Source organism: Pygoscelis adeliae, unplaced genomic scaffold, assembly GCF_000699105.1.
Source record: "Pygoscelis adeliae isolate BGI_AS28 unplaced genomic scaffold, ASM69910v1 Scaffold112, whole genome shotgun sequence".
NCBI classification, from domain to species: Eukaryota; Metazoa; Chordata; class Aves; order Sphenisciformes; family Spheniscidae; genus Pygoscelis; species Pygoscelis adeliae.
In genome coordinates, this window is record NW_008824232.1 from 1,323,750 (window position 1) to 1,336,146 (window position 12,397).

General features: G+C 53.9%; 1 protein-coding gene across 1 annotated transcript in view; it reads left to right on the forward strand.

Annotated features, from left to right (window-relative positions):
* SCN4A (sodium channel, voltage-gated, type IV, alpha subunit) overlaps positions 1 to 12,397 on the forward strand; it is a 45,225-nt gene that overhangs the window by 7,642 nt on the left and 25,186 nt on the right. The window contains exons 2-10 of the mRNA XM_009334892.1: positions 3,144 to 3,442; positions 3,757 to 3,875; positions 4,835 to 4,924; positions 5,616 to 5,744; positions 5,881 to 5,972; positions 7,727 to 8,071; positions 9,860 to 9,923; positions 10,292 to 10,433; positions 11,295 to 11,507. Of these exons, the coding sequence (XP_009333167.1) occupies positions 3,179 to 3,442; positions 3,757 to 3,875; positions 4,835 to 4,924; positions 5,616 to 5,744; positions 5,881 to 5,972; positions 7,727 to 8,071; positions 9,860 to 9,923; positions 10,292 to 10,433; positions 11,295 to 11,507 (1,458 nt within the window). The 5' untranslated portion in view covers positions 3,144 to 3,178. The remainder of the gene's footprint in view (positions 1 to 3,143; positions 3,443 to 3,756; positions 3,876 to 4,834; positions 4,925 to 5,615; positions 5,745 to 5,880; positions 5,973 to 7,726; positions 8,072 to 9,859; positions 9,924 to 10,291; positions 10,434 to 11,294; positions 11,508 to 12,397) is intronic.

A 12,397-nucleotide genomic window follows, 5' to 3' on the forward strand; every position in this document is an offset into this window, starting at 1 on the left:
ATTGGAATAGGCTGCCCAGGGAAGTGGTTGAGTCACCATCCCTGGAGGGATTTAAAAGACGGGTAGATGAGGCGCTTAGGGACATGGTTTAGTGGGCATGGGGGTGTTGGGTCGATGGTTGGCCTCGATGATCTTAGAGGTTTCTTCCAACCTCAATGATTCTATGATTCTGATTCCTTCTCTTTTGGGAAGCAGCAATCAACCAGAGATGCTGATGGCTCCAGGGCTGTAGTGTGTGGGAGCTGGACATAGGCTTAAGTCCTGATCCTGCTCCCTGGGGTCATCCCACTATCTCTGGATGGCCATGAAGGGGTCAGAGCAGGACCAGATGCTGCAAAAGACCCCAAAAAGCATTTCCATGCCCAGCGCAACATCCCCTTTGAGGACCCCCTGCTTAGCCTTGGGCAGTGCTGCCAACCCCCAGCATCTCCCCGCTGTGGCTGCAAGCCCCACGCCTGGTGCTGCCAGGGGCTGCTCCATCAGTAGCCGGATCAGCGTAGCACGGCATGATGGCTTCAGCCCAGTGGGAGGAAGAGGAGACACGGGCCAAAAGCAAAGCTGGTGCTGCTCACTCGAGCTCCCCTCCTGTGCTTGCTCCTGCCGGGGGGGAGGAATGAGCAGAGTCATGGGGCTGCAGAAACTTGACTCCTGCAGTGATCGCTGGTGGCAGCTGGAGGCACAGCCACCTCCGCCGGGACCGACCGCAGGCTGGGTGCAGCGAGTGGGGACAGGGCGCTGCGGGGGGTTTGGAGGGGCAGCACCCGGCGGGAGGCTCCAGGGAAGATGTGGACCATGCAGCACCCCATGCACCGAAGCCTTGGAGAGCAGTGTGCTGCTGAAGGGGCTGGAGCCCTACAGAGCGCTGGCATGGCCCGTAACGCCGGCTTGCCCTAACAGCTCTGCAAAACCTTGTTTCCAGGGAAATTGAGGCTGCCTAGGCCAACAAGCTCCTGTGAGTCCTCGGAGTCCCCAGGAGATGGGGTGGGTTGGTCCTGCCATGGCTGCTGTGGGTCCTGCCCACATGCATCAGTGCATCCCCAGTGGGACTCGGGGCGATAGAGCCAGACGCAGCCCTGTGCTTTTGGCTTGAGCTTTGAGGCCACTGGTATCAAGGGAATGCAAAGGGCAGGTTTCCAGAGCTGCACAAGCAGAGCATGAAATAGGTGTAACTTCAGAATAACTCTGGATGAGAAGAAGGAACAGTGGTACCCTGCTGACCCGCTGCCGTGGGCACCGTCCCCTCGCAGAAACGCCTGGTGGCAAAAAATTCCCTTTTTGCTTGCTTTGATGAGGTCCCACCTTCGGGGCCCAGCGGGCCTGGGTGAGATGGGGCTGTGCCCCTCTGGGGTAGCAGCTCCAGACTCTCTGTTTTGCAGCAGTTTGGGCCACAAGCTGGGTTGTAGGCAGTGCCGGACTCCACTTTGCAGTGATGTGACTCAGTTTATCCTATTAGATAAGCCTGTTCAGCAAGGGCAAAACTCTCCCCCTTCTAAAACAGGTTTAAATACAAAAATTGGTGCTCTTGCAGCTTGACTTATTTAAAGGTTGGCCTGCTCCAAAAGGCAGCAAGTTGCTCCCGTCCCTCTACCAGCTGCATTTTGAACGTGCATCAAAGCCCTGGTGCTGGAGCCACGAAAGGGCTGATCAAACACTGTGATGAAGGAGGTCTCTGCCCAAGAGACGTTGCAGCTGGAGGCTGGTCCCTGCTTCATCCCTGGGGCTGGATAGATGGGGGGTGAGCAGTAATACCCCCACAACGCTGTGCTGCTGTGGTGATTGCCTGCCCTTGGCAGAAGAAAATCCATTTGCAGACCCAGATTCAATTCAGCGGCAATAGCAAGGGAGCGCGGTGGTTTCTAAAATGCAGTTATCCTGCGCTGCTCAAAATCAATACCTCCCTTTGCCATTGCTTTTATCACTTGGTTTTATTAATCACCATAGGAACGTGGCGATACCATTATGCACCCAGAATCTCTCTTCCCATCAGGGCTATAAATGTCCAGTTCTCCTTAATTACAAAGGGCTGAAGGTTTCCAGCTCTCAGCATGGCAGGGCTGGGGCTGTGAGGAGTATTGATCCTCAAGCTTTTTCAGGGGCAGGTGCTCAGCAGCATCACATAAAGTTTTGGTGCATGGAGGAGTCACTGCTTGCCAGTGGGATGCTCGTTTTGGGGAGGGTGAGGCACAGAGGTGCATCTATCCCAGTATCCCTGCAAAGCGGGATCGAGTGTTGTGGTATATTGGGCTCATTTCTGACACAAGCTGGTGTTTATGGGTCGAACAGATATCGAGGCGAAGCCAAGGCAAAGTGACTCAAAGCAAGAACCTTTCTGGTGTCTAGGAAGCCTTTGCCAGGCGTTTCGGCCTCGCTCAGGGCATGGCAGCCTGTTCCTCCGGGTGCAGCCACTCATCTTGTCCCCACTTTGCTCTCTCCAACCCTTTTTGTTGTTCTGCTGCTCAGTGGATCCACCTTTATCTCCCAAATGGCCCATCCTGTTCCTGTTTGGGGAGTCATCCTGATCTCCCTAACATTAGAAAGTGCCATTATTGCCTTGCTTTTTGGCTCAAGATAAGACTTTAACCCCTTCCTCTCAGGAGCAGAGCCATCCGGCACTGCAGGTTACTCATGTTTCCTACGGACGGGTGCTGTGTAATGGCCACTGACCCTACAGGACTGAGCTCCTCTGGATGAGGAACTTCTTGCTTTGAGCACCACACGTTGCTTGCACAGGAGGAAAGCTGTCGATGCCTTGCAGCATATTGCAAAGGGGAGAGAGCTGGAGCGGTGCCGCTGATGTTGAAGGTGTTTTGTTGAACAACCCTGTCTAGGTTGTGAAATTGCACCTCTAACAACAGCCAGCTGGTGCCAGGGACACCAACTGCTCAGCTCATATGGTGCTCAACCCGATGGCGCTTTTTGATTGGAGGCTGAGTGGGGGTCTGGGAGGAGAAGGAGCACGTGGGGTGCTCTGTCTGCAAGAGATCCATGCATAATAATCTTCCTTGCAAGTTCAATATTTCTGCAGTAAACCTGTTTGCAAAAACCACAAAGATCCTGCCATCACCTGGCTTCAAGGGCTGAGCAAAAATGCCCCAAAATGGCACCAGCTGGCACTGCCTTCTCAGCCCTCCTCTCCCCAGCAGGCTGGGCGCAGGCATCCCAGGAGCAGAATGAGAGGATGGCCGGCCTGCCGCACATTCCGGGTCCCGAGAACCTCCGCCCCTTCACCCCCGCCTCGCTGGCTGCCATCGAGCAGCGCATCGCCGAGGCAGAGGCACTCAAGGTAAAGCAGCAGCAAGTGGAGCTGCCCGAGGAAGAGGAGATCAAGCCCAGCTGTGACCTGGAAGCTGGCAAGAACCTGCCCCTCATCTACGGTGACCCACCGCTGGAGCTCATCGGGACGCCCCTGGAGGACCTGGACCCTTTCTACAAGGATAAGAAGGTGAGGGGCAGAGCTTAGCCCATGGGCAGATTTGGCATTAGATCTAAGTCCCAAGAAAAAGACCAAAGCATGGACCTCCTCTTCTTTCCACCATGCCTCAGGGTCTCACCTGAGCCCATCTTGGTGATCCACAGCCCCAGACTGCTGTGGTTGCTTCTCCTCCAAAGCAGAGCATCTGTTCCCTGGCAAAGTCCCGAGCCTTTGGAGATCCAAAGCACACATAGAGGTCTCACCTCTAATGGCAGCACTTGATCCTTGGGTGTTTCGGGGGTGTGCAGAAGGGCTAACCCATCTCCCTCCTCTCTTCTCCACAGACATTCATAGTCCTCAACAAAGGGAAGTCCATCTTCCGCTTCTCGGCGACTCCTGCCCTCTACCTGCTGGGCCCCTTCCACCCCATCCGCAGAGGAGCCATCAAAGTGCTTATCCATTCATATCCTTGCCCTCTGTGATGCTGCTCCATTGCCAGGTCAAACCCTGATGCTCAAAGTGCAAACAGCCCTGGGAGAGGGCTGAGAGAAGTGTTCCATGATGGTGTGGTGAGCAAACCTCCTGGGCTGGCCACCACCGTGGCCAGGATCTACTGCCCAGCCATCCCAGTGTTTTGGTCCCTTCCCAAGGAGTGGGTGCTTGAAGGCTTTGGGCACCTTGGTGGCACCAAGAGTTCAGTTTTGGCTGGAGAAGGGAGGAAACCTAAGTGGTGGAGCTTCCTAGGAAGAGGTTCAAGGTCTCTGAGGTCTGGAGAGACTTGGAAAGGAAGGAAAATGTTTGCAGGTCAGGGGATCCTGTCCCATCTGGTAAGTGGGTGAATTGGGGAGCTCAAAGGATGCTTTGGGAGAGGGAAGGCAGAGGAACCAGGACGTTGGGGTACAGGGAAGGAGGCAACTTGGGCAGTGCCGGGGCTTTTGGTGTGAGACAAGCAGAGATGGAAAGACAGGAAAGGACCCCAGAAGCAAGAGGGGCACTAGGATGAGCGGGAAGTGATCCCAGCAGAGCTCTGGTGGGAGCTGGTGGGGGTTGGAGGCCAGGAGGTAGGAAGAAAAAGAAGGAGTGTTTGTGGCAGAGGGATCAGACAAGTGGGGAAAGCTGTATCCTGGGGTGATGGAGAGGAAAGAGCTCAGAGGACAAGAAGGGAGGCAGAGCCAGCACCACAGAGATGGGGAGGGGAGCAGAAAGGGAGGGCAGGCGCCAGGACCATGCATGGAAGCAGGGAGACTAAGGGGAAAGTGTGAGCACAGGACTGAGCCGGGAGAGAGCAGCAGGAGGAGCAGGTCAGGGCATAGGACCAAGGTGGGAGCCAGGACAAGAGGAGTAGGGGTGCTTGGCTTCATAACCTTGTGAGGGAGGGAATCTAGGCAACAGCCACAGCATTTCTCCTTGACCAGGTTTTAAATTATTCAGCATGTTCATCATGATCACGATTTTAACCAACTGCGTGTTTATGACGCTGAGCAACCCCCCGGCGTGGTCCAAGAACGTGGAGTAAGTCCCTGCCTCCCACAACCTCCCCCAGCCATGGGGGCCATCCCAGCTTGGCCATCCTCAGGAGGGACAGGACCAAGGCTGAAAGAGGGGTGTTGGGATCCAGGCACCCTTCAGAGGAGGAGAGGTGTCATTGGGAGATGCTGGTGACCCTCTTGATCTCAGAAGGGATGTCCTGTTCTGCATTAGGAATTGCAAAGACTGGGAGCATTTCAGAGCTGCCCAAAATCTGGTGGGGTCCCTGCGACAGGGGATGACTACAGAGCAGGTTGGGTTGGGTCAACAGTGATAGTCTGGAGAGGCTGAGCAGATCCACCAGTCCAAGAAGCATGGACGACCAGCCCCAGTTGAGAAGGGGAAAAGCCAGCATTTTCTGCTGTGGTTCTGCACAATCAGGTCTCAGCGGGGTTTTACGGAGAGCATGGTGGTGTTGGGACATCAGCAGGGATCAGAGGTGTTGTAGAATAGTCACCAAAGGGATTGGTACCTCAAGATGTCCCAACTTCCCTTACGAGGTGAGGTGAAAACCTCCCCCAGTGCCGAAGCACCCCAAGAACCCAGCAGCCTGTGACCGTGAGCCCTCAAACTCAGCTCCCCAAGATGGTCGCACTGGCAGGGGTGGACAAAACCTCATCCTGAGCTGGCCCTTGGACCCGGGTGAGGATCCCCTGAGTCACTGTTCCCATTTCAGATACACCTTCACTGGGATATACACCTTCGAGTCCCTCGTCAAGATACTGTCGAGAGGCTTCTGCATCGACAACTTCACATTCCTGCGTGACCCGTGGAATTGGCTGGACTTCATGGTCATCTCCATGGCGTGAGTTTGGTGGGATGGGGGGAGGACAGGAGGTCTGACCACCGCAACTGGGGGGGACCCTGGGGAGGAGGGCTGAGAAACAGGGCGGGGGGCACCTGGCAGAGCCCTCGAAGACCTTTCCTCTCCCGTCCTGCAGCTACATTACCGAGTTTGTGGACCTGGGGAACATCTCTGCTCTCAGGACCTTCCGCGTCCTCCGTGCCTTGAAAACCATCACCGTGATACCAGGTGGGACTTAAAGAAGGGGTCTCCTCTCCATATCTTCCCTTTCCTTGAGCTCAGGTTTTCCCACAGTTCACAGCAACTCCTTGTTCTTTTGACAGCTCTAAGAAAAAACAGAGGAAATAAGGTATTCAGTACTTACAAATAATTTTCCACATAATTCAGCTTTTGGGTCAGGTCCTGCTGATTTTACATCTTGAAATTAGCTGCGCTCGCTCGGTTGTTTGGCCAGGGAAAGCCTTTGATAAGCCAGATGTGGGGTTTTTAGGGCTCCTTGGAGATGCCTTAAGTGGGCTTGTGCTCACGTTGTGTTTATGGGCTCGATTAACCGATACGCTTTGCTTGGTCCTTGGAGCCATAAACTCAGTTTTGTCCCCACTGCTGACTGCTCTGGTGCTAGGGTTGAGATATTTAATGCTTATTAGTGCAAGAGCCACATGGCGAGTGTTTAACATCACCCCAAACATCCAGCCTGCGGTGTTAGGAGCACGCTATCAAATACCTCTGATGGCTCTTTCCCAAATTTTATGCCATTTCAATACCCTGCTTTGGTACCACCTGGTGCAAGCTCACGGAAAAGATAGGTCAGACCCCTTAAGAAGCGTGAGATTGAACTGAAAATGATAATTTCTTGTGGTGATTAAACTCTTGTGTCCCTGCACTTTCCAGATCTTTAGGGTTCATGTTTGAATGTTTTTTGCCTCCATCAGACAGCCTAAAAATTGCATGTAGCAAAACGTAAGCTGCTGCTGCTTTCTGGAATTGCATCCCCCCAAAAGGCTCTGCAGAAATAGCAGTTGCAAAAACAAGCTGTTTTAGAACGGCTGTCCTCAGCAGTTTCCCAACATAGACAAGCCCTTGGAGAACAGGGGTTTTACCTAAATAGTTTGGGGAGGAGGGGAACTGGCATGATGACAGGGCTAAAAATCATGCGTCTTTGGAGAATTGCCTCCACATGAGAAAGCTCAGTGCTCAGAGCTGCTTTTAAGATCAATGTCACGATGTCCTGGCATCACTCATCATCTATGTAGACCTCGGGTGATGGGAACAACACCCTCCATGTCAAAAGTCCAACGAGGATCTGGGGGCAAGCATCCTCTGCGAAGGAAATGGTGATGCTGGAGGGGAGAGATGAGTTAATCCCTCATTAATTAATGAGGGATTAATGCAGATGTCGCTTCGTCACCTTCACCGGGACGCGCTGGGGTTTCTCCAGCTTGAAGGGATCAGGCTGAAGGGTCCAGCTGGGCTCCCGACCACCCACAGGACAGCAGCACGTGGGGGTGATGGGCCAGGGAGGCTTTTCTGGAGCTGAAAGCAGTGCTCAGCATCTTCCAGCCGGGCTGGCAAATAGCTCTTCCATGTGCCACAGCAAAGTGGTCTACTCTAGTGGCTTGGGCCAAAAAAGGCCAGGTTGTGGCATTTGGGGAAAACATAAAGCCAAAAGGAATTGATGGCTGCCAGGCTGGGGTGGGCCTTGGCTTGTGATACCCAGGTTAAGGTTGGCATGGGGAGGCTTGGCTGGCACTGGTCCAAGGGTGACAGTTTTGGGGGAAGGGTTTGTGCTGCCCAGCAACGTGTGGGGACAGAGGGGCAGCTGGGATGCAACATGGGGCACAGAGCTGGGGGTCTGAGCACATGGGGTGAACTTGGTGATACCACATGTCCCCACCAGATCCAGCACCTTTTGGGAACACCATAGCATGTTCTCCACAATTAGTAAACGAGCAATTAGCTCAGTAGTGATGCCTCCCCCCTAGGGCTGAAGACGATTGTTGGGGCTCTGATCCAGTCGGTGAAGAAGCTCTCGGATGTCATGATCCTCACTGTCTTCTGCCTGAGCGTGTTCGCCCTAGTTGGTCTCCAGCTCTTCATGGGGAACCTCCGGCAGAAGTGTGTGCGGTGGCCCCCCCTCAATGACACCCTGCTGGGGGACTTGGGACTGGACAACGACACGTTAGCCGACACAATGCTCTACAGCAACTTCACTGATGGCATCGCCAGCAACTTCACCAGCAACTTCACCAGCAACTTCACCAGCAACTTCACCAGCAACTTCACCAGCAACACCACCTTTGATTTCGAGGCCTACATCAACGATGAAGGTACACGCTTGTGCATCCCCTTCTCCGTTGACCCACCACCTTGGCTTGCTCCTCGCTTTTCCTCTGTGTCAGACCAAGATGGTTTGCTCGCATGGATCTTCCTGCCAAGGTGCTTTGCAGGGAGATGTGGCCAGTGGGCGAAACAGGAGTTGTGCATACTCACAGGATAGACAGATGGGATCAAATCCTCCTTGCCAGGGACAATGCAGTCCACCTGGGCAAGCTAAACTCCTCCAGAAAGGTTTCACCATGGGAAGGCCTGGACAAACCAATGTCTCCGTCTCTCCCGCTTGCTAGTGAGGGCACGATCTCCCCATCGGGGTGGGCATTGATGAACAGCTGCTCCATCTGGCTGGTCACGGCAGGGAGACCAAACCCTCCAGGAGCAGATGGGACTTTGGGTGGAAAAGCAGAGGGAAGGATGCAGGAATGACATTTCTCACCCACTTTCACTGCTGTGTCATAGCTGGGTCCTTCCCCAAGTACCGCTGCACCCAGTGAGCCTTGCATGCAAGCATGCAACACCGTGACAGCCAACAGGAGGGGAAGGAGGGAGGGGTGGGGTCAAGCACAGGTCCTCGGACAGGTCTCCAAGTTTGCTACTTTCCTACCACTTCTTTGAAACAAGTTTGGCCCAAAAAAGTGCAGTGGGTTTTTTGTTTGTTCTTTGGTTTTGGGTTTTTAAACTCCACAAAAATGTGAAAAGCTCAGAAAATCTGCCTGGCAGAGCTGCACAGTGGCAGGATGCTCCACAGGGATGTTTCACGACTCATTTAGGGCACTCAGCAGAGCTCAGCAGAAGGTTGGGTTACGTCTCGGCTGAGCTGCTTTGCCCAACTGTACAAGTAGCTCTGGCATTAATTACAGGAAGGCTTCTTGGTAGGGGTGCAAATTCAATATATAGGATCTAATGAATGCAGTGCAAATAGCAACAGCACCCTGCGGCTGTGCGTTCAGGTTAACAGCTATTGGAGCCAGACCAAAAACATATCGCCTGGAGTTTCACAAGCGGGACATCTCCTCCATGAGCCCACATAGGTTAAATAAAAGCCTGGTGGCAAGAAGCCAGGCAGAGCCAGGGATGCTTTGAGGAAGTTCCACAAATCCCTGTGTGGCTCCGGGAAGGGCTGTGCTAGGTGATGCACAGCATGGGGTCCAGCTGCCCTCTGCCGTGTCCCGGGGTGGGTGTCTCCAGGTGCTGATCTATGTGTCCCTTGGGGCAGGTGACCTGTGGTGGCACTGCTTGGCAGCTCCTGTGGCTCTGGGTCTGTGCTCAAGCTGTCAGGAGGAGCTTTAAGGACCCCTGGTCTGTGAGCAGCAGGGGTTTCCCCACCAGGTGGGGGCTGCAGGAGGAAGGCAATAGCCATGGAGCAGTAGCAGACAGTTTCCCCAGGCTTTTTTGGGACCCCTGCAGTCCCCCATGCTCGGTGCTCCCCGGGAATGCCCTACTATTTTGTACGTTCTCCCAGCAAAAGAGACCGGCCCTGGTCCTTTGACCACATGTTAACCAACCTTCCCGGGAGGCCTGACCCTGGCCAACCTGGCTGTTTCCAGAACTCTTTATGGGCTTGGGAGCCACCTAGTTGGGTCGGTGAAACAGTGCCATGAGCTCTCTGAGCTAGTGCCAAGTAGTTCAATGCAAATAGCAAAGTCAGCAGAGAGGAGACAACCCAGTGCTCAATGCTGGGATTCAGGGAATTTCCCTGACAGCGAGGAGCTGCCAAGAATTTGAAAATCAATGTTTGTGTTTATTTTTTTTTATGTCTTGCTCTTTCCCCAACTGCAAAGCCAATTTCTACTTTCTGGAGGGAGCGCTTGACGCCCTGCTCTGTGGGAACAGCAGCGATGCTGGGTGAGTGCAGCTCACGCTGGCGGCTGAGGTCCCCTCTGGCTCCCCCGGGGGGCATGAAGGAGCCAGTGCAGCCTGTGGGACCACTGATGCCTGGGATGGGACAGGATTGGGGCTGGGAACGTGGCTCCGCAGGTGAATGGTGCGGGAATCCCGACTGTATCAGCTTGGAGGGGGTATCGGTCCAGGCATGCTGACTGTATCAGCTTTGGGGAAGGTGGTATCAGTCTGGGCATCCCGACTGTATCAGCTTGGGCGGGGGGGGTCTGCTGAAGCATCTCAGTGCCTCCAGGGATGGAGTGTTTTGCTGCGGGTGCAGGAGGGGCAGCGCCGGGGGCTGATGCCAGCTGCCCCCACGGCTCCTTTGGTAGGAAATGCCCTGAAGGGTACCAGTGCATGAAGGCGGGGAGGAACCCGAACTACGGCTACACCAGCTACGACACCTTCAGCTGGGCTTTCCTGGCCCTCTTCCGCCTCATGACGCAGGACTTCTGGGAGAACCTCTTCCAGCTGGTAGGCACCAAATTTTTATTCTTGTGCAAATGTTCCTCTCATTTCGATGCTGCCCCCGGTCTAGGACAGGTAAAAAGCCATTTGACTGGAAACTTGTGGGACCTTGTCCGGTGGTTTATGGATCTAACCAGGATCAGCAGAGATGGGGCATGGTCCCATCCAGTTCCCCAACCTGAGCAGTGCAGTGTATTTGCCAGGACAAAGCCCAGGTGTGCTTCGGCAGTGCTGTCAGCTGTATCATGGAAATCAGGGATTTATAAGAGTATCTAGTACATCTCTGGCTTGAGCTAAGGGAGAGGGTAAGGGGGATAAGCTAGGTCACTTGTCCCCTCCATTGAGTTGTCCTCTAGGGAGAAGTTGCAGACACCATAAAATGCCAGCTGACCCTGGGTCCAGAGATTGTTTAGATAAAAGCAAGCCTACGTCTAAAGGCTACACGTGTCCTCTGGAAATGATTATGCCCCGATCCGGAGTTCGAAAAGGACCACTCTTGGCCCGAGGGTGAGACCTGACAAGTTGGGGGCTGAGAGACATCAGCCCCTGTCACAGCAAAGCAAGTCTCTGATGAAATATTGGTCCCGTCTCCATACATGCTTGCAGCCCTTGGGCTACCAGACAGCACAGAGCAGCGTGGCTGGGTTTGCCGAGACTTCTGGCTGTTTCACCCAAGTCCTAACCCAGTGCCATGGACTGCAGGAAGGTCAACTGGGCAATGACCAGCCCTTGGGGAAGACGGGAGCAAAATACTGTACTCCTACCACAAATGGGAGGGTGCCCTGGTGCAAGACCTTTCATGGGAAGCGTTGCCAAACCGATATCGTGCCGAGGTGGTGTGACAGCCCGTGCCTCCTCTTTCCACAGACACTGCGTGCAGCAGGGAAAACGTACATGATTTTCTTCGTGGTGGTTATATTTCTTGGTTCCTTCTACCTCATCAACCTCATCCTCGCAGTGGTGGCCATGGCTTATGCAGAACAAAACGACGCCACGATGCTGGAGGAGCAGCAGAAGGAGGAGGAATTTCAGCAGCTCATGGAGCAGCTGAAGAAGCATCAGGAGGAGCAAGAAAAGATGGTTGGTGGAAAGTGTGGAGGCCAAAATGAGGGACCTTAGGAATAGGGGGAGAAAAGGGGAGGCAGCGACAAGCGTGGTGGTGCCTTTATGTAAAATCCAAGAATAAGCCCCCTTTGGTCCATAGTAAACAAAGATAATAATAGAGTAACTATTTTGGGGGTCACAGCTGAATCAAAAAGTTGAGATAGTATCCTGGGTGGGGAGCAAAAAAGGCTGAAAAAACGTAATTTCCACATGCAAAATCCAGCACAGGGAGCACTGGGAGGCAGCAGAGAGGTGCAGCACAGAGGTGCGGTATTGCTTGAAAGGAGGAGGTGAGAAACAAGGCATAAAAGGCAACAGAACTAACAATATATCTTCCTGCAATGCATCAAGAGCAGGAAACCTGGCAGAGAGCCTGCACAGGCAGATTATGATCAGGGTACAAAAGAAGCACTCAAGGAAGACAGGGCAGTTGCAGCAAAGCTAAATGCATTAGCAATTAGAAGGAGCTGGAAACAGAAGAGAGGGCTCGAGAGACCCCGCATCTCGCCCAGGGAATTCCTGGTGTCCTTGCAGGAGCTAAGGCACAGCTCTCAGGGTCTGGCCTCACTGCTGTCCCCCAGCACACGAGCAGATAGGCATGCCTGATGCTGCAGAGAGTTTGCAGTCAAATGAACTGGCGTCAAAACGGGTGGTCTCTGAAGCTGCCTGATTTTCACCCATTTCATAGAATAATAGAATATCCTCAGCAAGTTTGCAGATGACACCAAGCTGAGTGGTGCGGTCGACACGCCAGAGGGACGGGATGCCATCCAGAGGGACCTGGACAAGCTGGAGAAGTGGGCCCGTGTGAACGTCATGAGGTTTAACAAGGCCAAGTGCAAGGTCCTGCACCTGGGGCAACCCCC